Source organism: Acanthochromis polyacanthus, chromosome 1, assembly GCF_021347895.1.
Source record: "Acanthochromis polyacanthus isolate Apoly-LR-REF ecotype Palm Island chromosome 1, KAUST_Apoly_ChrSc, whole genome shotgun sequence".
Classification (NCBI taxonomy): Eukaryota; Metazoa; Chordata; class Actinopteri; family Pomacentridae; genus Acanthochromis; species Acanthochromis polyacanthus.
Window position 1 is genome coordinate 65,550,679 of NC_067113.1, and position 23,854 is coordinate 65,574,532.

Genomic DNA, 23,854 nt, shown 5'->3' on the forward strand with positions numbered 1-23,854 from the left:
GTATTGTAAGAAGTGAAGTTGAGGTGAGAATTTGAATATGTGCAAATCTGAATGTGAACTTGTGCAATAAGTATGTGAAATAATTTACCACGAAAATACCCAAATTGCTACTTACAACCACTCGAATCCTCCCCACGAGTCACACATTCTCTGTTTTCTACAGGTGCAAATCCGAAATCTACAGGTGCAAATCAGAAATGTACAGGTGCAAATCCGAAATCTACAGGTACAAATCAGAAATCGTACTTCCGGTCCCGCTGAGATATTTGGTGCAAAACTACAAAACGAGCCGATCTGTGTATAAATTCTATGCTCTGAGATTGACAGACTTTTCGGCCAGTCAGGGAGACGCTTTGCCCGCCCAGCCAGTCAGAGGTTTTTATTCCGTCTGAGGTGCTTTACCGACTTCCGGGTGTGGAATTTCACGATGGAGAGAGTGTAGGGAGTTCTTGTTTTGGACGGCTGGTCTGCTCTAATCTCTATAATGCGCATTTCCCAATGACTCAAATAACTTATCCATTCCTCTTAGTATATTGAAATCAAAGCCTACACCAGTGGTTGGCGACTGGCGGCCCAAAACTGCGGGCCAAAACTGGCCCGTCAGATGATTTTGAAAATTTGATTTGGCATGGAACCAAAGCCAGTCCGTCACCACAACACGAAACTCGCGTTGTCGGCTGCTGCCGGGCATTTCCGCGTTTGCGCTACTGGTTGGACACAGTTGTACCCAATGACGTACATATAGAGCTAGACCGCTCACTGGCCGCTGAGAGGCGGTAAATAGGAGCTGACTTCCGGTAGTGGCAAGACGGGGATTTCACATTGGAACGCCAGCACGGTATGTGACTTTGTGTTTCGTGATTTACCAAGGTACAGTAAACTTCTGTGTTGGAATCAAGTCACAATGCTTGAAATACGTTGAGAACACCAGGCCAGGAGGCCCTAGACCAGCACTGGCAGGGTTTTTCAGTGACTGCAGCTGAGCAGACTCTCCTCAGGAGAGTTCCCCAGTTCGCTGTCATGCTCATGGCTCGCCATTCCCCCTGTGCCTGTGGTCTCACTCTGACCTGGTGACGGATGACAAGGCTATTTTTGTCATCAGAAATTATGTGTTAATGAACTAGAAATCTGTTTGAGAAGGTGAGCAGGTTCTGAAGCTGATTAGTTTAGCTTGTAGATGACAACATGCACACGTTTTCTGCCCTGTTGATATCCTTGTGAATTTTCCATCCCTCTTTACAATAAAACATAATTTGGAATTTTTTTCTACTGCATGTGCTGCTTTTCAAAGTCCAACTGAATAATTTGAATTGGAGAAAAATTGTTTAAAACACTAATTTTCTTATTTGGCATTGGTTCGAATATTTTTTAGAGCTCAAGTAAGTAAAACACCAATGCTGCAGAAAGTATGAAACATTTGTTATTGACACAATCACTGCATCAGCATTCAGCACTCATTACTGTGTGGTGGTCTCTGTCTCTGTCTGTGAGGGCTAAACAACGCTGTGATTGCCGTGAAAACGTGCCTAGGACAGAGATTTTATTGTCTGCTAACAGTAAAAGCCATAACATAACACATATTGTCCCATCACTGATGACAAGCAGGCCTTGAAGTTGGTGTATTTACACAGGATCAAATAGCGCGCCACAGCTTCTTGCCACTACCGGAAGTTAGCGCCGATTTACCATGGCGCTGCTGTTGTCCGCCGAGCCGTGAGCGGTCTAGCTCTATATATACGTCATTGGTTGTACCAGCCAGATTTCACTGAGCAACAGTGTGTGCAAAACATGTGTGTGTCTCGGGAGTCATTTTTAATACATCTGTGATCAGAGACGTGTGTCACAAGCAGCGGCGATCAGCTGTAGAAGCTCCGCTGCTCGCGGTATCGCCAGCCCCCCCGCTATTGGCCCGCTGTTCGATTGTTTACAAACATCTACTTGCCGACCCCCTGGCCTACACTCTCTCCATCGTGAAATTCCACACCCGGAAGTCGGTAAAGCGACCTCAGACGGAATAAAAACCTCTGATTGGCTGGGCGGGCAAAGCGTCTCCCTGACTGGCCGAAAAGTCTGTCAATCTCAGAGCATAGAATTTATACACAGATCGGCTCGTTTTGTAGTTTTGCACCAAATATCTCAGCGGGACCGGAAGTACGATTTCTGATTTGCACCTGTAGATTTCGGATTTGCACCTGTAGATTTCGGATTTGCACCTGTAGAAAACAGAGAATGTGTGACTTGTGGGGAGGATTCGAGTGGTTGTAAGTAGCAATTTGGGTATTTTCGTGGTAAATTATTTCACATACTTATTGCACAAGTTCACATTCAGATTTGCACATATTCAAATTCTCACCTCAACTTCACTTCTTACAATACAGGTGCACAAGTATGTTTTGCACTTTGTGTCCTGCAACAATAGGTGCAAAATGTGAGCGTGTCAGTGTTGAAATATGTGACTTGTAGAGAAGGATTTGTACACCTGTAAATATGATTTGTGCACCTGTAAATGTGATTTGTGCACCTGTAAATATGATTTGTGCACCTGTAAATGTGATTTGTGCACCTGTAATTACGATTTGTGAATGTGTATTTTTGTGTTGTATTTGTGGGAAGAAAAAAATCGACACATACAAAAAATTATTTTACAAGTACAGAACTCATAGAGTGTGGGAAATCAGATTTGCTGATACACATACAAATTCAATGTACACAACTACAAATTCGATGTTACAGGTGCTCAAACATTTTGCACCTGAAATACCTCCATAGTTCTGTGGGTTTTGTCAGTGATGTGTGATGACTATCTTCCTGATCCGTCAGTGATATATTAGTAGTCATTCATATGGAGCATTTGAACTCATTGTTTATTCTCTGAGGGTCCTCAGTTCAGTGTTTTTTTAAACTGTGAGAAACTGTGTTGCACCCTGGTACAAATGGAAACACAATACAAAGTGACAGAAGGTAGCAACATAAAAATATCACATTTTAGCAGTATAAGAACATACATATCAGCATATAACAGCAGAGGAACCTGCAGTCTGGACTGCTGCTTAACCACAAATCCAACACTAGTATGCTTCATTAGACTGTAGAACCAGTACAAGGTGCTGAAAGTTGCTGCTGCATAGCTATGTGAAACTGCAGAGTTGCAACTACTGCAATGTCCCTCTGTTGCTATTAGTAACTACTTTTGCAATATTTGTTGTCATTTTTGCAGAGAGGGCAGCTGTAAATGGAAAAGTGAGAAAAAAAAAACAGTGATGATATGTAGAGCAAGTAGTAGTTTTGTAGTTGTTTGGATAATATCTTTCTGTACACTGCTTGTGAGTCATACAAACAAGCAAACCTTGGTCTCAGGGAGGCTCTGTCTGATATGTGTGTAGGACATTGGGAAATTACATCTAAAATGCGCGAGAGTAAACATTTTATAACTTCTGCATAAATGAATAACAGCCTGTAGGTGTGATGCCCCTCTGTTCTGGGTCGTCACTCCGGGCCACCAGAGGCCTGTGCTGGGGCTGAGGTAGATGCATGTTGACTCTACAGTGCTCTTGGACAAAGACTGGCCTTGATCCTGTGCTATCTGTGGGATAGTGGCTCCATTGTCTGTGTGGGGAGAGGTCCTGTGTGGCCCGGAGATGCAGCACCGAGGTGAAAAGTCTACAGTCGGGCTGCTCTCTTTGGTGTGATGCAATCTTTCCAGGAAGCATCATCATCTGCTATCTGCTGCCTCTTGACCTCTGATTTTCCCTTTGTTTTTTTGGAGAAATACTCAACTATTTCCTCTATTACTAATTGTAAACATACACATATTCCTGCTGAGTGTGCTATAGTTTGACTTTTTAGCTCTTCAGCAAGAAAAGGAGAAAGGTCAATACAAGATACACTACCTGTCAAAAGTTTGGGGTCATCCAGACAATTTCACGTTTTCCATAAAAGCTCACACTTTTATCCATGTTCTAACATAACTGCACAAGGGTTTTCTAATCATCAATGAGCCTTTCAACACCATTAGCTAACACAATGTAGCATTAGAACACAGGAGTGATGGTTGCTGGAAATGTTCCTCTGTGCCCCTATGGAGATATTCCATTAAAAATCAGCCGTTTCCAGCAAGAATAGTCATTTACCACATTAACAATGTCTACACTGGATTTATCAGTCATTTAATGTTATCTTCATTTTAAAAAATGGTTTTCTTTAAAAAATATTAACATTTCTAAGAGACCCCGACCTATTTAATGGCAGTGTATTCATGTAATGCTTAAAATGACTCATGCTTGCATCTTTGAGCTTTCATGTGTTAAAGAGTTGGAAGCTCCAGTGTTGGCTGGTTGTGGAATCAGTGACCCACTATATCACAACAAGCTGACTGTAGAACTGAACTGGAGAGAGATGGCTCATCTGCTGCTAGGTTTAGTACAGCTTACTGGAGTTGCATGTCTCCACTTGCAGAAGGAAGGCCTGGTTCTGACTGGAGTTAAAGCTTATCTAACTCATGTTGAATAGCTGAGACTGCCACATGTGGTTGTTGCTCTCGGTGGCTCTTCACAGAGAACAGTTAATCACAGTGTTTTTCTCATTTGAGTCATTATCAAAACATTCAGTGCTAATTCCGTTTAATGACACTGAGTAAAGGACAATGGAATACTGAATCAAACGTCACTGCATTCACAAGCTGCAATATTGAAAAGTAAAACTGAGAATCATTTCTTGGGGTGCTCTGGTGGTCCTGACTGTCCAGCCTCAAGTCTTGGAACATCCTCTCATACGGCCGTGCCAAAGGTTCTAGAAAAGCTCCCTACGTATAAATGCTTTACAGGTTTTAAGAAACACATAAAATGATGAATAGAACAAATCTTGTTGCGTTGATTTTCAAGTCGAAATGGACAGGGACTATGAAGGGCAGCTAGACTGACAGATTAGCTGATGTTTTAGTTCAGGGGTCGGCAACCTGCGGCTCCGGAGCCGCATGCGGCTCTTTCATCCCTCTGTTGCAGCTCCTTGTAGCTTTGGAAAATAAATAATCAGCAGGCTATTTAATTAAAATTTCTTTTATTTTAGTTCGTTAGTTTTTAAATTTTAATTCTAAATTTGAAGATAATGGTGATCTTGTAACATCAATATAAAACGTCTTAATTTTTGTCTGTCAAAATATGCGTCCCAGCCGTCAATCTCCAACACTCGCCGGCCTGTGGGTATTCATTTGGAGTCCTGTTGATCTTCGGATCCCAGTGTTTGCTCTACATTCATTCAGCAGTGGCGGGCCACCATTCCTAAATCCTAGCCGTCTCTCCTTCAAATTTCTTTTTTTTTATTGTCGCAAATACACCACCGCCACCTGTCTCTGCCTTCACAGCAGAGTCCTGCATTGTGTCGGGTACTCGTGAGTACTAAGGTAAACTACGGATAATTGTCTTGCTCTGTATCTACTGTTTGATATGTCAGGTTAATACGACGTTACTCGCGAGAGCACAGATCAATGTCACGCCCAGCATCCAGGCAGCAGGTCAGAGAGTCAGAGGAGTGTCGTCTTGGAAAATAGGGCAGCAACTTACCGGAGAAAAGTTATTAGCTGAAGATAACTCATAATAGATTTTACAAGTTAAATAGACATTCCCAAAGTATTGATTTCCAGCTAACATTACATAACATATGAGGTCCAGGAGCAAAAATGACATTAACCAAGTAAGATAAATATTAGTGGTAGGACACAATTTAAAAAACGAATCTATCTAATTAGAGGCTTTGTAATTAATTAATCACGACTGATGGCATCAAAAGCAATATCTGACATAATCAGCGAAGTTTTTCAATTTAAATAATTTTTGGTGTATGACTGAATTGGTGAACAGACATATACGTTATCTTAAACAAGTATATTTCATTTATATTTATCTGCATTTTTCATCTGTCTACTACATTTACAGATTACTGCAAACTCAAAGTTCATTTATAGCGATTGTATTGAATATTTTAAAGCTGTCTGTAAACTCAAGCACCTTTAGCATCTCGAAAAGTGGTCTATTATGGGATGGATACACCGGCTTGAAGTGCTGCGGTGATCAGAAAACTATTTGTTGCACAATTTACAAATAACCACGCTTTTATCCAAGCTGCCATCAGGAAGATTTTTAAAAGAAACTATTTGGACAACACACTCAGAGTGTTCTCGTCTTCAATCACTGTTCACCAAACTTTGTTGTGTGCTGACAGTGCATCCTGTGAATCTTCTTCGCGGCTGGAAAACAGACTTTAGGTTCATTAGTGCTACCTACCTGGCTGGAGTGTTCATCAGTGTTATTGGTGTGCCAGAAATTTGGGAACTGAGAAAGGTGCGGTTAAATACATTGTTTTTTAATGCATTATTTTTTTTATTAATTAGTCAAAATTAACAAGGGCATAGAGGTACAAAGCGATATTTGCAGTGTTGTCTTCATTTTAAATGCCAAAAGGATTTTGCGGCTCCCGGTGTTTTCTTTTCTGTGGGAAACAGGTCGAAAGTAGCCTAGCCGCGCTAGACAACCCACGGCAACGAATTTAATTCTCTGCCAGGGTGGGTCTAGTTACCCTCCATAAGGCTCGAGGCTGGATTCTCCTAAAACTGGCCGGACCAATCACCATGAAGTGTAGAGTCAGAAGGCGGGCATAACGAAGTGACGGCAGAGGCGTGACGATTCTGACAGAAACAACCAGCGCACAATAAACAGTTATCTTTCGACTCGGCTTTGGCCACAGCCCTTAAAGATTTGAAGCTAAATTTCAACTTGAAAGATAAACAAAGGACGGCACTTAAGTGTTTCATTGAGAAGAAAGACGTATTTGGACTTATGCCGACGGGATATGGCAAATCCTTAATATACCAGTTGGCTCCGCGGCTCCGCTGGTTGGGAAGCTAATGGGACTTAGCCACAATCCGCCGGTGCTCTCGGAACTACGTCAGCCTATTCGTTGCGTTGATTGGTTGTATACCTACCCAATTGCTGCAGAGGGATTTGATAGACAACCTTTTAGCCCGCCTCCCTCCCTGTCGAGCTTCGCTAGACCCTTGTGCCGTCAGAAACATGGGTGTAGCATGGCTAGGCTAGGTCGAAAGGGCTCTTTGAGTGTTAAAGGTTGCAGACCCCTGTTTTAGTTGAACTGATTTGTCAGAAATGTGCCCAAACAAATCATAATATCAAGTATAATGTACCTTAAATGATTATGTTAACCTCATATTTTGAGAGTTTACCATCAAACAAAAGTGGGAAACCAGCAGATATTCTTTTGACAAGCTAACATTGAGTCACTGACTAAAACAGTGACTCAATATTAATAGCAAAATGGCTGCCATTAATTTTCTCTCAATAAGCCTGGAGGAAGACCAAAGAGGAGGTTTATGGATGTGGTTAAAGAAGACATGAAGGTAGTTGGTGTGAGAGAAGAGGATGCAGAAGACAGGGTTAGATGGAGGCAATTGATTCGCTGTGGCGACCCCTGAAGGGAAAAGCTGAAAGGAAAAGAAGAAGAAGAAACAACTGACTAGATTTTCTTGACTTATTGAGAGTCATAGCTCAGTAGAATGAGGCATGAATTTTTCTATTTCTTTTAGTCTCTTATGTTGAGATTAACAGTTAGATTAATAGTGCTTTCTCAATCATCCATAGTATTGTCCATATGATTTCTCAATTAAAATGTCCATAAAATGCGCAATTTTATGATATGGTGTGAGCACTGTTGTGATATAAAATAACATATGAAGAGTCCATTTGCAAAAACAGATAACTACGTTTTGATAAATTTTCAGAAAACATTTTTTTTATTGTTTAGTTGACATAATATCAAACTGAAGTTGAGTGGATTTGACTCAGTAGAAAAATACATGACAAAATAGAGAAAAAATAAATTATTAGTGTTATTATTGTTATTATTATTATTATTATCTTAAGTAAACAATAAAAAAAATTAGTTTTCTGAAAACGGAGTTACCTGTTTTTGCAAATAAACTCTTCATATACTGTATGAGTATGATTTATAACAAAGTTAGCTTTCTAAACTGCACCTCTAAACTGTCCTCTCTCCTCCCAGCGGTGGCTGCAGAGAAGGATGGGACCCCGGTGTTCAAGTTCCCTCGGTGGCGGGTGAAGGGGAAGCCCATCCCTGAGGTGGTGGACACCTACAAAGCGGTGGGCGCCGAGCTGAACGTCATGCCCTTCTGCTCCCAGTTCATCCCCATGAATGTCATCGACAGCCCCAAGCATGGCTCCATCATCTACCACCCCTCCATCCTGCCCCTGCACCGAGGAGCCTCAGCCATCAACTGGTGAGGGAGGTGGGAAAGTGGGATCTGAGAGCGCTATGCTATGATGAAGGGTTAATACAAGCTTAGTTGACAGCTGTGGATGTGACAACATATCACCAGACCACTCTGCTGTATGCCAAAGAAGCTTTGCTGTTGAACAGTAAGCATTATGAGTTTTGAGCATTATGAGGAAGTAAGGTGTGGCAGAGACATGTCCTCAGATAAAATATATTTGATACCAGAGTGATGCCAAGCCAGATCTTCTGACGTGTCACATTAGACAGGTCTGAACAGGAAGCAGAGAACGAACACTTCTCTCTCCATGGCAACAGCTTCATGTTTACTATTTATTATTGTTTCAATAATGTTGTGGCATGGCAAAAATTATTACTCCACCAAGGAACGCAGCAGAGCTGGTTTGTCTGTCTGTTCACAACAATGCTAAAAAACAGACTAACAGAGTTGGATGAAATTTTCAGGGAAGGTCAGAAATGACACAAGGACCAAGTGATTAGATTTTAGCAGTGATGCAGCTTATAGTCTGGATCCACGGATTTGTTAAAGATTTCTGTATCATTGTGAGATAGTGGCACAATATCACTGTAACCATGACAACAAATGAACACTACATCAGCTGCCTGCTGACGATCACATGATTGTGATTCTACTACAAATCCATGGACCATGAATTGTTTAAAGATTTCATCTGCTGGAAATTATACAACGACTGAGGAGCCTTGGCAGAGTGCTGCTCTCTCTCAGTGCTTCTCTTGTTAGGACATTATGTACAGCACAAAACAGGGCATGTAAACACACTTTCCTCAACAAAAAGCACTGGCAATGGCAGAGCGGTGCCATAAAAATTATGACTTGAGCTGTTTACTTTGTATATTACCGCACTTAAATCTCCTCATTATCAATCAATCAGTCACATTTCTTTATAGAGCACTTTACAACATAAAAAGGGACCAAAGTGCTTTTCATCAGCATGATAAAACAAAACAATACAATTTGGTTACTACAAAGACATAAAACCATAAAAAACATAAAAGCCATAAAACAATAATGCTGCATAGATGAATCAGTAGCGTTTAAATCAGGCATTTTATTTATTATTTATTTCCATTCTCCACCATAAAAGATTCTCCGAAGATAAATGACTAATATACAGGGCAGCGCTCGATTTAGACGGTCGCCAGGTCGCCATTTGCGACTAAAAACCGATTTTGGCGACCAAAAATGACAAAAAACACGCTGGTCAGGGGCCCAAATATTTTGATTTGGGCTACTGACCTCCAAATCCAAGTTTCAGGGATGGCAATTTTCCGCAGATCCACGGATTTCCGCCGATTTAATTTCAAATTTGAACACTTTATTGTCGCTGATGTTAACGTCGTTAACATCTCGCGGGAGTCCGCGAGACTCCGTCGGATCCAGAACCAGCCCAGAATGTGATGGCGGCATCCGGAGGACAGCACCAACTGAGCCTGAGCACCGCGAACGGAAAGCACCAAGCCACCGGAGCTGTCTCCCCGCTCACAGACTGCTCAGACTCCCCGGCTGGCTAGCTATCCCTCGCTAGCTGCTTGGCTAACACCTGCCGCTCATCTGCCCAGGACAAACCGCACCTGTTCCGGCTGTCAACGTCCCAGTCGCCCGCTAGGAGCTCCGGACAATGCGCTGCTCATTCGTGGGTGACTTTTCACGGCCGTGGGGGGTTTTAAGGCACACTTTGCCCAGTGACCAGTGATAGCTCGGCGGCTCCAGCTAACAAGTTGACGTGGAGGAGGAACTGGATTCCCCCCCCCCCCCCCCCCCCCCCCCAAAAAAAAACAAAAAAACAAAAAACAAACTGTGGCGATGGGCGTGGGAGAGCTCAGCTGCAGGGGAGAGAGGTGTGGAGGGGAGCATGGAAGCAGCGTCAAGGTAATTGGCACAGGTGATGGTAATTGGCTGACCTAATTATCCCTGCAGTAGCAGCCGGAGCGGAGGATAAAAGCCGGGCGGACAGAGAGACAAAGGAGGCTGCATAGACTGAGGAGCAGCGGAAAGGCTGCATAGACTGAGGAGCAGCGGAGAGGCTGCATAGACTGAGGAGCAGCGGAGAGGCTGCATAGACTGAGGAGCAGCGGAGAGGCAGCGGAGGCTGCATAGACTGAGGAGCAGCGGAGAGGCAGCGGAGGCTGCATAGACTGTGGGACAGCGGAGACAGCGGGAACTGAGAGGCAGCGGAGGCTGCGTACCGGGCTGCGGAGAACTTTAAGTAGCAAAGTAATAAACAATATTCCCTCCACAACCAGGGCGTGTGTGTATTGAGTGGACCCACGGACAGCGAACCTGTCACATTGGCACCCAACCGGCACTCGATACGCTTTGATGTCTTCACCTCCGGCGGAGCCGGTGCAGCCGGCCGCTGCATTGGTCCAGCTGCTGCAGGGCCTGACAGCGATGTGTGCGGAGCAGGCGGCTCTGCACCGACTTCACTGTGACGCTTTCCGCCAGCGGGTGGAGAGACAATCCCGCGTCCTCGAACGGCTGTTGTCCCGGGCGGGAGGACGGTCTGCCTCCCCCTCCTCCTCCGTCTCCAGGCTGACCTTACAGAAGATGATGGTGGCGGATGACCCACAGTCGTTTTTGGACATGTTTCAGGCCACGGCGGCGGCGTGCGGATGGCCGCAGGCGGAGTGGGCGGTGCGGCTGCTTCCCCTACTGACGGGGGAGGCTCAGACGGCAGCGGTCAGCCTGCCAGCGGCCGCCCGGAGGAACTTCGCGGATGTCAGGAAGGCGGTGTTGGACAGGACGGGCCTCTCGCCTGAGGACCATCGGCGCCGTTTCCGAGGCGCTCGGCTGGGGACGGGTGAGCGCCCGTTTGTATTTGCCCAGCAGGTAAAGGATGCGGCAACCAGGTGGCTGCTGCCGGGAGAGACTGCGGGGGAGATTCGGCTGGTGGAGAAGATGGTGGTGGAACAGTTCATCAAGGGGCTGCCAGGGGAGACGAGTAACTGGGTGAGGTGTCATCGCCCGGCGGATCTGGGGGCAGCAGTGATGCTGGCCGAGGATCATCTGGCGGTCCAGTCGGGGGGCCAAGGACGGGCACCTCCAGTGACGCGACCGACACCAGCGCCACGCAGGAAAACCCTGGCCCCGCCGACGATGGCGTCACGTTTTCCGACGCCTCCAGCTCCGGCGCCCCGTACTAACCTCTCCTTTGCTTCCCCTCCCCACCAGGCTCCGGCTGCCGCAGACGCTGCTTCCAACCCACAGAGGGCTCCTCAAACGTCAGGACAGGAGTGCTGGAGGTGCGGGCGGCCTGGCCACACCCGCCGAGAATGCCCCCGCACGGAGGTCGGCCAGGTGGTCCGGGTTGCCGGCACGCCAGCACCCTCTCCCGGTCCAGGTGGGACATACAGCGTTCCGGTAAGGATCCAGGGGGGTGTACACCGGGCTATGGTGGATTCGGGCTGTGAACAGTCCCTGATCCACCAAAACCTGGTTCGACCCGGGGCATTGGTGGAGGCATCTTGGGTGAAGATAAGGTGTGTGCATGGGGATGTTCACGAATATCCTATTGTACCAGTGGAGATTAGATTCAGGGGAAAAAAGCATATGATAAAGGCCGCGGTTAGCTCCCGCCTTACGCACCCCCTTGTTTTGGGCACGGATTGGCCTGGGTTCCATGGAGCAGTAGGGAAGTGTGGGGGAGTGCGTTCACGAGAGGTAGGGACGTGTGATATGTGTGCTGTGCTCAGCGGTGACGCAAGGTTGTCCAACACTGCAGACGGGGAGGGGGATCCCGTGGGACCTCGTCAGGAGGCTCCGCGGGTTCCTGTCCTACACCCCATGGAAGATTTTCCTCTGGAACAGTCTCGAGATGATACTCTGCGCTCAGCTTTCGACCAAGTGATAAAGATTGATGGTCAGTTTGTGCACCCGGGCACAGCACCTACATATCCACACTTTTCATTGATCAGAGACAGATTATACAGAGTGACTCGTGACACTCAGACACAGAGTATAGTCACCCAATTGTTGGTGCCGAGGGGCCGCCGGGAAACTGTTTTCCAGGCGGCACATTTCAACCCAATGGCTGGTCACATGGGATATGAAAAAACACTCGACCGGGTCATGGCCCGATTCTATTGGCCTGGCATTCGGGAGGACGTACGCCGGTGGTGTGCGTCTTGTCCTGAATGCCAGTTGGTTAACCAACCGGCCATCCCGCGGGCGCCTTTGCACCCATTACCACTGATAGAGGTTCCGTTTGAAAGAATTGGCATGGACCTCATCGGGCCATTTCACCGGAGCGCACGAGGATATCGGTTTGTGTTAGTTCTAGTGGATTACGCAACACGATATCCCGAAGCAGTGCCGTTGCGCACCATCTCTGCAAAGAGTGTTGCACAAGCACTGTTTCAGGTCATCTCCCGAGTTGGAATCCCCAAAGAGATTCTGACTGACCAGGGCACCTCGTTTATGTCACGAACACTTCGGGAACTTTACGAATTATTGGGCATCAAGTCTATTCGGACAAGTGTGTACCACCCACAGACCGATGGTCTGGTGGAGCGTCTGAATAAGACCTTGAAGAACATGATTCGTAAGTTCATTCACGAGGAGAGCAGCAATTGGGATAAATGGCTGGACCCTCTGTTGTTTGCAGTGCGGGAGGTGCCCCAGGCCTCCACGGGATTTTCTCCCTTTGAACTGTTGTTTGGCAGGAAGCCACGTGGGGTTTTGGACCTGGTTAAAGAAAACTGGGAGGAAGGTCCAAGCCCAAGTAAGAATGAAATACAGTACGTCCTGGACCTTAGAGCAAAACTCCAATCACTGGGACAGCTTTCACGTGAGAATTTGCTCAAGGCCCAGGAACGACAACAACGCCTGTACAACAGAGGGGCAAAGCTCAGACAATTTTCACTGGGAGACAAAGTACTTGTATTACTCCCATCTTCTATCTCAAAATTACTCGCCAAGTGGCAAGGGCCCTTCGTGGTCACACGACGAGTAGGGGAGGTGGATTATGAGGTGGCACGCTCTGACAGGGGAGAAGCAACACAGATTTACCACCTCAACCTCCTAAAAGCATGGAGAGAGGCGGAGTCGGCTTCTTTGGTGACTGTAATTGAAGAGAGAGATGAGTTAGGGCCTGAGGTTCCAAAGCCGGGCAATTCCACCTCACTCCCTGTTGAAAACCACCTCTCGCAGTCCCAAAAGGCCGACATTGCCATGTTGCAGGAGCGGTTTGCTGATGTGTTTTCCCCCCTGCCAGGGCGTACAGACCTCATACAGCACCACATCGAGACCCCCCGAGGCGTGAGGGTTTTTTCACGACCTTACCGACTGCCTGAACATAAGAGAAAATTAGTTCAGAAGGAATTGAAAGCAATGCTAGAGATGGGAGTGATAGAAGAGTCAAACAGTGCCTGGTGTAGCCCCATTGTTCTTGTCGTCAAGAAGGATGGGTCTATACGGTTCTGTGTGGACTACCGCAGGGTGAATGACGTGTCACGATTTGATGCCTATCCCATGCCCAGGGTCGACGAGCTCCTGGATCGGCTGGGCACTGCGCGTTTCTTCACCACACTGGATTTGACCAAGGGCTACTGGCAGATTCCCCTGTCACCGGAGTCCAAGGAAAAAACGGCCTTCTCCACTCCGTACGGTTTGTACCAATTCACGACGCTTCCGTTCGGGTTGTTCGGAGCCCCAGCCACGTTCCAGCGTCTCATGGACAAGGTGCTGCGGCCGCACGCAGCATATGCGGCCGCCTACCTGGATGATGTTATCATCCATAGTAACAGCTGGGCGGCGCATGTGCGGCAGGTGGCCGCGGTGCTGGAATCCTTGAGACAGGCGGGGCTGACGGCCAACCCGAAGAAGTGCGCGGTTGGACGGAGGGAGGTACGGTATCTGGGTCACCACTTGGGCGGCGGGCAGGTGCGCCCACAGGTGGATAAGACAGCAGCAATCGCAGCCTGTCCGCAGCCCAAGTCCAAAAAAGAGGTACGGCGGTTCCTGGGGCTGGCGGGCTACTATCAGCGGTTCATACCTAGATTCTCGGACCTGGCCAGCCCCTTGACCGACCTGACCCGGAAGAGTGCCTCAGATCCGGTCCAGTGGATGGAGCAGTGCCAGCGGGCGTTTGAGAGAATAAAGCAGGCCCTCTGTGGGGAGCCACTCCTCTACACACCTAACTTCTCTCTCCCTTTTTTCCTGCAGACTGATGCGTCGAACAGAGGGCTGGGGGCTGTTTTGTCCCAGCAGGTGCGGGGCGTCGACCGCCCTGTAGTTTACATCAGCCGCAAGTTGTCTGAGAGGGAGGCTCGCTACAGCACGGTGGAGAAAGAGTGCCTGGCAATCAGGTGGGCGGTCGGGGCCCTGCGCTACTACCTCCTGGGACGCCCATTCACCCTCTGTTCGGACCACGCCCCTCTCCAATGGCTCCATCGCATGAAGGATACCAACGCCCGAATCACACGGTGGTATCTGGCTCTACAGCCTTTTAAGTTCACAGTGATTCATAGGCCGGGGGCGCAGATGGCCGTGGCCGACTTCCTCTCCCGCTCCTTGGAGCCGGTGGGGGGAGTTGGTTAGGCCGGATGGCTCCCCGGCCTAAGTCGGGCGGTGGGGATATGTGGCGATGGGCGTGGGAGAGCTCAGCTGCAGGGGAGAGAGGTGTGGAGGGGAGCATGGAAGCAGCGTCAAGGTAATTGGCACAGGTGATGGTAATTGGCTGACCTAATTATCCCTGCAGTAGCAGCCGGAGCGGAGGATAAAAGCCGGGCGGACAGAGAGACAAAGGAGGCTGCATAGACTGAGGAGCAGCGGAAAGGCTGCATAGACTGAGGAGCAGCGGAGAGGCTGCATAGACTGAGGAGCAGCGGAGAGGCAGCGGAGGCTGCATAGACTGAGGAGCAGCGGAGAGGCAGCGGAGGCTGCATAGACTGTGGGACAGCGGAGACAGCGGGAACTGAGAGGCAGCGGAGGCTGCGTACCGGGCTGCGGAGAACTTTAAGTAGCAAAGTAATAAACAATATTCCCTCCACAACCAGGGCGTGTGTGTATTGAGTGGACCCACGGACAGCGAACCTGTCACACAAACAAACAAACAAAAAAGTCGGATTAATTTTTTGGCCACGAAAAGTTGAATTTGGCTCCTAAAAATGTCTAAATTGACGTATGTTGGTGGCCCATAAAATGTCATTTGGGCGACCGGACCTCTCGGCCTTAAATCGAGCGCTGCAGGGTGGGGAAGCAAAAATGTCCTGTCAGGTAAAAACAACTATAAATGAGTATAACTTTTTTATTCTTTGGAATTTTGAACTGATTTCTTGAAGAACACAAATTTAAAGCTTTCAGAACATGTTTATTCAATATGTCCTCCATGTGTGTCCAGAACACAATAATACACAGAACAATCCCTAAAATGCTGCAATTTCTCATGTAAATTAAGCAGGGTTATTGCACAGGAAACAAAGGTGTTGTTGGACCCATTCCAGTTAAACCATGGTACTCTACATTTCCTGAGGGAATAGTTTCAGACTGAGAGTGAAGGGGTGGTCAGTGCTCTCCAATGTAGAGCTGGCCTTGTAGAAATCCTGCTGGTCATAGACAGCTGACTATGGAACACTTATCACCTTACCAGCTGCTGTCGTAATACGGCTGAAGTTTCTGTTTGTATTTTCAGGTTACCATACTAATCAGTCACAGAAAAATTCAGAATATATAAATGACTTAAAAAGCAAGTCATGAATTTCCAGTCTACCCGTTAAGCTTCAGTGTCCCGTCCGCGGGACGCTTTGAGATCTGCATAAGCATTTTCTTAAATGTCTGAAGCTGCAAACACGATTATACAAACACTATACACCGATGGAAAGCTTAGATTCTCATGAATCCGCCGGTATAAACCACTTTCAGATGTGATTACCACAGCGGGTAATATAAACACATTTGTCCGACAAACAACGATTATCCATCCATCCGTTCTCTATACACGGCATCAACGTACACAGCGCGACTCACATTTGCGGGTTCATTATTACACACAGATGAAAATATTCCACAAAAAACGGCCATAATCCAACCTTGGACATCCAGACGAAACAAGCCAGTAAAATATTTTGTCCAAAACATGTCTTGAAGTCGGTATATACTCCACGAATCGGTCGTTTTTGAGGAAATGCACCTCGCGATGCGCGTCCAATATTCCCTGTATTTCTCGTCATATTTTTATTTACAAATAAAATATTAGCGATTTTTTGTACTGAAAATTGGGTGGAATTGACTGCAGCTTATAGGGCTACAAAAACTTTCTAAAGGCCCTTTTATGTTTTCCTTATTTGTATGGATTCTGTGAGACATACATTTCATCCTAAGTCTTTGAAGGTTCGTGCTCACCCCTCCATGTATGTTTACATGCGGCCCAAAATTAGTTACTGTCCACATTCCAAGCAACGCATTACTGCCAAATAGTGGTGAAAATGAATAAGCAGAGACTGTATGAGGAGATTCTTAATCATTTAGACCTTCATAATTCATCATTAAAAGAGTTGTAGTTGAAGCAGTCACTGCCAGACTTTGGAGGTGCTTTGATTTGTACATGCTTTCTATAAACATAGTGGGAAGCTCTAAATTTTCCAGAATTCCTCTGCTGTGTCCGCCCACTTGGAATGGTCAGGACAGCAAACTTTAGCAGCAGGCACTTCCACAGTACACCTTAGGATGAGGCACTGACACCATGCTACAACCCAGTCTGCAACCAGACAGCATATTCTGTTAGAAGTACAAAGTCAGACAGTTCCAAAATGCAGACAGGTTCCAGATGAGAGGTGGGTGGAGAGAGGCAGAAACCAATTTGTGTGTTTAGAAATACATCCATTATCTATACACCGCTTAATCCTCATTAGGGTAGTGAGGGGCTGGAGTCTATCCCAGCTGACTGAGGGTGAAGGTAGGGGACACCTGGACAGGAGACAGTGTATCACAGGGCTACACATAGAAACAAACAATCACATTCACACCTACAGAGAATTTAGAATCACCAGTTAACCTCAGCATGTTTGTGGACTGTGAGAAGAACCTGGAGAACCTGGAGAAAACCCACCATGAACATGGAGAACATGCAAACTCCATGCAGAAAGATCCCAGGAAGGGCGTGACGTGAACCCGGGATCTTCTAGCTGCAAGGAGACAGTGCTAACCACTACGCCACTGTGCAGCCCTGTTTAGAAACCCACTAATACAAAACATCTCTAAACATGTGATTTTTACACACAGAGATGCGTGACTAGTTTGATGGGACCTGTTATGACATCGAACCAAGCAGTGAACGTCCTCTGTTACTGCTGTACCTTTGCTTTTGGCTCTCTGCCCACTCACAGTAGTGAGAAATGACAGCAGTGACAGGTCAGCACACAAAAACCACATCATTTTACTGACAGTAATGATGGATTACACATCACAACCAGACGAGGCAGGGATTATCAGTTTAGCTGTGAATGAATAGGAACAGACTGGTGGCAGTTAGCAGCACAAACACTTAAGTGACACTGCAGAAAACTGACTGCCAAGCTCCTGTTGGACATGTGTTGAAGAAATCAAAGTCCTTGTCACACGTTTGGTGTAGATGAGTGTGAGCTGACACACACACAGAGCAGGTCTGGAGAAGCATCATTGGCAGAGCAGGACATGAATAGAGAGGATCTAATTGGTAGGAGGGGGGAGTGTGCATGTACTACTGAGATCAGCTCGTGGGGTGTCATTTTCTTTTTGATTCTATGACCAGGTAGACTGTTTACAACAACAAAGGAGGAATGAGATCAAGGTGATGAAACAGTAGGAGGTAGCACACTGTTTCCTGATATTACATGATTACCTTCCTTTACAAGGGTCACACATGGACTCAAGCCCTGCATAAAAAGCAGCAATATAACATAATCAGCATAATAAAGGATGTGTCTGCTACATCAAAGAATTTTAAGTCTGCACTGGTGTTGAGTATAAAACAAGAGAAGTTTGTTCTTCATCAAAGAACAGCAAGTCTGCGTTGGTACCCTTCATCACATGTAATAGTAAGCTACATATTAAATACCATGTGTTGTTTTCTCAGACATGAACATGACAGAATATATTGAATACTAAAGAAAAATGCCCATTCCTAATGTTTCTCAAGGAGGTTATTTATTGGTTTTAATTTGATATATTCATCCTGAAATATAAATGTCTGTATGTACACACGTGGACAAAATTGTTGGTACCCCTCAGTTAAAGAAGGAAAAACCCACAATTCTCACTGAAATCACTTGAAACTCACAAAAGTAACAATAAATAAAAATTTATTGAAAATTAAATAATCAAAAACAGCCATCACTTTTGAATTGTTGATTAACATAATTATTTAAAAAAACAAACTAATGAAACAGGCCTGGACAAAAATGATGGTACCTCTATAAAAGATTGAAAACTATTTGACCAGAGTGACATGATTAACTCAGGTGTGTCATTTAATTGACATCACAGGTGTTTCCAAACTCATAATCAGTCAGTCTGCCTATTTAAAGGGAGACAAGTAGTCACCCTGCTGTTTGGTGAAAAGGTGTGTACCACACTGAACATGGACAACAGAAAGCGAAGGAGAGAATTGTCCCAGGACATCCGAAAAAAATTATAGACAAACATCTTAAAGGTAAAGGCTGTAAGACCATCTCTAAACAGCTTGAAGTTCCTGTGACAACAGTGGCTCATATTATTCAGAAGTTCAAGACCCACGGGACAGTAGCCAACCTCCCTGGACGTGGCCGCAAGAGGAAAATTGATGACAAATTGAAGAGACGGATCGTTGGAATTGTATCCAAAGAGCCCAGAGCAACCTCCAAAGAAATTAAAGGTGAACTCCAAGGCCAAGGTACATCAGTGTCAGATTGCACCATTCGTCGTTGTTTGAGCCAAAGTGGACTTCGTGGGAGACGACCAAGGAGGACACCACTGCTGAAAAAAACTCATAAAAAAGCCAGACTGGAATTTGCAAAAATGCATGTTGACAAGCCACAAAGCTTCTGGAGAATGTCCTTTGGACAGATGAGACCAAACTGGAGCTTTTTGGTAAGGCACATCAACTCTATGTTCATAGACTCAAAAACCAAGCATACGAAGAAAAGAACACTGTCCCTACGGTGAAACATGGAGGAGGCTCAGTAATGTTTTGGGGCTGCTTTGCTGCATCTGGCACAGGGTGTCTTGAAAGTGTGCAAGGTAAGATGAAATCTGAAGACTATCAAGGCATTCTGGAGAGAAATGTGCTGCCTAGTGTCAGAAAGCTTGGTCTCAGTCGCAGGTCATGGGTCTTCCAACAGGACAACGATCCAAAACACACAGCCAAAAACACCCAAGAATGGCTGAGAGAAAAGCGTTGGACTATTCTAAAGTGGCCTTCTATGAGCCCAGATCTGAATCCCATTGAACATATGTGGAAGGAGCTGAAACATGCCATTTGGAGAAGACACCCATCAAACCTGAGACAACTGGAGCTGTTTGCTCATGAGGAGTGGGCCAAAATACCTGTTGACAGCTGCAGAACGCTCATTGACAAATACAGAAATCGTTTAATTGCAGTGATTGCCTCAAAAGGTTGTGCAACAAAATATTAAGTTATGGGTACCATCATTTTTGTCCAGCCCTATTTCATTAGTTTGTTTTTTTAAATAATTATGTTAATCAACAATTCAAAAGTGATGGCTGATTTTGATTATTTAATTTTCAATAAATTTTTATTTATTGTTACTTTTGTGAGTTTCAAGTGATTTCAGTGAGAATTGTGGGTTTTTCCTTCTTTAACTGAGGGGTACCAACAATTTTGTCCACGTGTGTATTATCTAAAGCACTGTGCACTGTCGTGTTAAAGCAAATATCAATCAAACAAACTGTAGTTATGTAACAACTTTTACACAGGTTCTTACAGGTCAGTATAATTCCAAAAGAGGAATAAACAGAGATGTCAAATTAAAATGTGAATAAAACTACCAAGTACGCTAAAGATAAACATTAAAAAAAACCCGACATCAAAACCATGAAACATTCCATGCAAAAGACAGGCTGAAATAGTAGGTTCTAAGTTCAGTGAACATAGAAGACAAATGTCTGAATGATTTTATATGCGCTGAATCTCTCTATTGCTCCTTTCAGTAGAGTTTAGGGGTTGGCTACAATTTTTTTGCTAAGATATTACTTTATTTTGCTGTCAAAGAGACAGTTGTCCACTTGCACTACGTTTCATTATTTACCATTATTATGTACACTAACGTTCAAAAGTTTAGGGTCACCAGGCAAATTCCATGTTTTCCATGAAAACTAACACTTTTATCCATGTGCTAACATAACTGCACAAGGGTTTTCTAATCATCAATGAGCCTTTCAGCACCATCAGCTAACACAATGTAGCATTAGAACACAGGAGTGATGGTTGCTGGAAATGTTCCTCTGTGCCCCTATGGAGATATTCCATTAAAATCAGCCGTTTCCAGCTAGAATAGTCATTTACCACATTAACAATGTCTACACTGGATTTATCAATCATTTATTGTTATCTTTGAAAAACTGCTTTTCTTTCAAAATAAGGACATTTCTAAATGACCCCAAACTTTTGAACAGTAGTGTACATAACTGACACTCGTCGCTGAAGTTACATAAGCTGCCCTCATTAACTGGCCTTTGTCTTGCACTTTGTAACAACTAAAAGTCTTTTTTTTAAAAAACAGTAAATTTGATAATGTTCATACCTTCACAGGTCAGAGTAAAGGTAGAAGCAGTTTGGCTGCTATCTGTCAGTCTCGTAGGAGGTTTCAACCAGTTCTGTTTGAACCCAACCTCTGAACAAACTGGTTTTCTTATCTCTCCGTCTTGCTACTTGCTAGTCAGTCTGTCCTCCACCCTTCCTATCTCCATGCCTCTGCTACCGCTGTGTGTAAATGAATAGCTTCCGCTAGCCTCACAAACGGTCATAGAGACAGCTGTCGTTTAAACTTGGCAATGTGGTCACAAATTTGCAGTCAGGTCTCCTGGAATGTGTGTGGCACTCGCTCACAGGCAAAAAGAATAAAAATCTTAGACCATTTTTCAAAATTAAAAGCAGACATTTGTCTCCTACAAGAAACCCACCTACAAAAATCTGAAGAAAAATTACTTACTGGCTTAAATTTCAATCAGGTTTATTCTGCCTCTTATAACAGTAGACAAAGAGGAGTATCTATACTTATTCATAAGAGGCTACTTTTTACTTTAAATGACATAATAGTTGACTCAGAAGGCAGATACATTATTATCCAGGCAACTATATTTAATAAAGAATATACGATTGGGAATTTGTACGCCCCTAATAATGATGATCCGGCCTTTTTTCATTCATTTTTCTCTCAACTATCTGATTTAACAGCAAATTCAACTGTTATCATTGGAGGAGACTTCAACACAGTCCTAAATCCATCAGTAGATCGCTCCAATAACACAACACGTACAAGGCAATCTCAATCTGCTAAAGTAATAGAGGAATATATGGATGATTTTGGCCTTGGCGACAGCTGGAGACTAAAAAATCCAACAAAGAAGGAATTCACCTTCCATTCCTCGGTGCATCGATCATTTTCAAGAATTGATTTTTTTCTTACAAATAATTCTATTACCGAGAAAGCTTCTACAAGAATACACCCCATTATTATCAGTGACCATGCACCAGTCTCCCTCTCCTTACAAACTGACCTCACCTTTAAACCACCTCCGACATGGCGTTTTAACATCTCACTGTTAAAAGATGAAGAGTTCGATAAGATCATAAGGAGAGAGTGGGGCAGACTATTTGGAAATGAATGACTCCCCAAACTTATCTCCATCTTTACTCTGGGAAGCAGGGAAAGCAGTACTTAGAGGTAAATTATTTCATATTCATCGTATAAAAAGAAACAAGATCAAAAATTAGAAAAAGATCTAGAAGATAAAATTAAACAACTAACTGATGAATATACAACAACCCAAATAATCAGATATGGACTGAATTACAAATACAAAAATACAGCTAGATGAGATGTTATCCAAAAGGACCGAGTTCATAATACAACAACTGAGATACAACAACTTTGAGCATAATAACAATCAGGTAAATTTCTTGCAAACCAACTCCAACGCAATCGGGAAAAATCTCTCATAACAGCGATAAAAGGGACAACTGGTGAGTATACGCAATCACCAGAAGAAATTAATCATATTTTCTACAATTATTATAGGAATCTGTATTCAGAAAATAACAACCCAACCCTGAGCATATTGAGGCATTTCTCAGTAGTTTAAATATGCCTCAGTTATCTACTGAACATAAAAATATCCTAGATGCTCCACTGTCCATAAATGAGCCTGTCCAGTGCTCTAGACAGTATGCCTAATGGTAAGGCACCAGGTCCAGACGGTTTTCCGGACGAATTTCTGAAGCACTTCTGGTCAACGCTGGCTCCACAGTTTTTTAGATTAGTAACAGAAATTAAAACCAGTGGTCACATACAGCCTCACAATGAACACAGCAGCAATTAAACTTTTATTAAACCAGATAAAGACCCGACCCTTCCGTCAAGTTATCGCCCGAATCACTAATTAACACGACATAAAATTATTGCAAGGCCTTGCATCTAGACTAGAGACAGTTAATTTTCAACAATTATTCATAATGATCAAACCGGCTTTATTAAGGTCGACACTCTACCAACAACGTAAGAAGGCTCTTAAATTTGATTAACATGTCAACAGCGGCAGGACAAAAGGCAGTTATCATATCGTTGGATGCAGAAAAAGCCTTTGACAAAGTTAACTGGTCCTTCCTCTTTGCTGTTCTAAAATAAGCTTGGCTTTGGAGAGTCATTTATTCAGTGGGTATCGCACTATATGATTCTCCCAAAGCTACTGTCACCACTAATGAATCACCTCAAAGACTTTCACCTTACAGAGAGGCACCAGACAGGGCTGTCCACTCTCTCTTTGTTATTTGCGATATTCATTGAGCCGTTGCACAGCTGTGCGCCAGGATGTCAGGATCCAAGGAATCCGCTCTGGGGCAACAGAACACAAATTAATTTATACGCAGATGATATATTACTTTATTTAGAAAGAACCGGCTATTTCATTAAGGGAAGTATTTAATTTAATAACTACATTTTCAGAGTTATCAGATTATTCCATAATTGGACAAAATCAACATTACTTCCGATCACAGAAAATTCATGGAGTCCTGCAGACCAAGACCCTCACTACTCTTTCCCTACACGGCAACTTAAAATACTTAGGCATAAAAATTTCACCTAAATTATCTGAATTAACTCACTTAAATTTTTCCCATTACTGGATAACATCACCAATGACCTACAGCGCTGAACAAATCTCCCCTATTTCTCTTATGGGACGAATAGCTACTATCAAATGAAAATCCTACCAAAAATAAATTACTTCTTTGCAATGATTCCATTCAAACCAACGTCCAACTGGTTCCAGTCGCTGGACTCGGCTATCACAAAAATTTTACTGGAATAATAAAAAAGCAAA

At 44.5% G+C, this 23,854-nt stretch overlaps 2 protein-coding genes across 2 annotated transcripts in view; both read left to right on the plus strand.

Moving 5' to 3' along the window:
• The window catches only part of aldh1l2 (aldehyde dehydrogenase 1 family, member L2), a 50,921-nt gene that overhangs the window by 3,501 nt on the left and 23,566 nt on the right, over positions 1-23,854 (plus strand). Inside the window, exon 3 of the mRNA XM_051953913.1 lies at positions 8,068-8,301. Within this exon, the coding sequence (XP_051809873.1) occupies positions 8,068-8,301 (234 nt within the window). The remainder of the gene's footprint in view (positions 1-8,067; positions 8,302-23,854) is intronic.
• LOC127535747 (zinc finger and SCAN domain-containing protein 29-like) lies at positions 10,130-16,119 on the plus strand. The gene is made up of 2 exons (XM_051954393.1): positions 10,130-11,678; positions 14,501-16,119. The coding sequence occupies exons 1-2, from the start codon at positions 10,658-10,660 to the stop codon at positions 14,503-14,505; spliced, it is 1,026 nt and encodes a 341-aa protein (XP_051810353.1). The 5' UTR covers positions 10,130-10,657; the 3' UTR covers positions 14,506-16,119.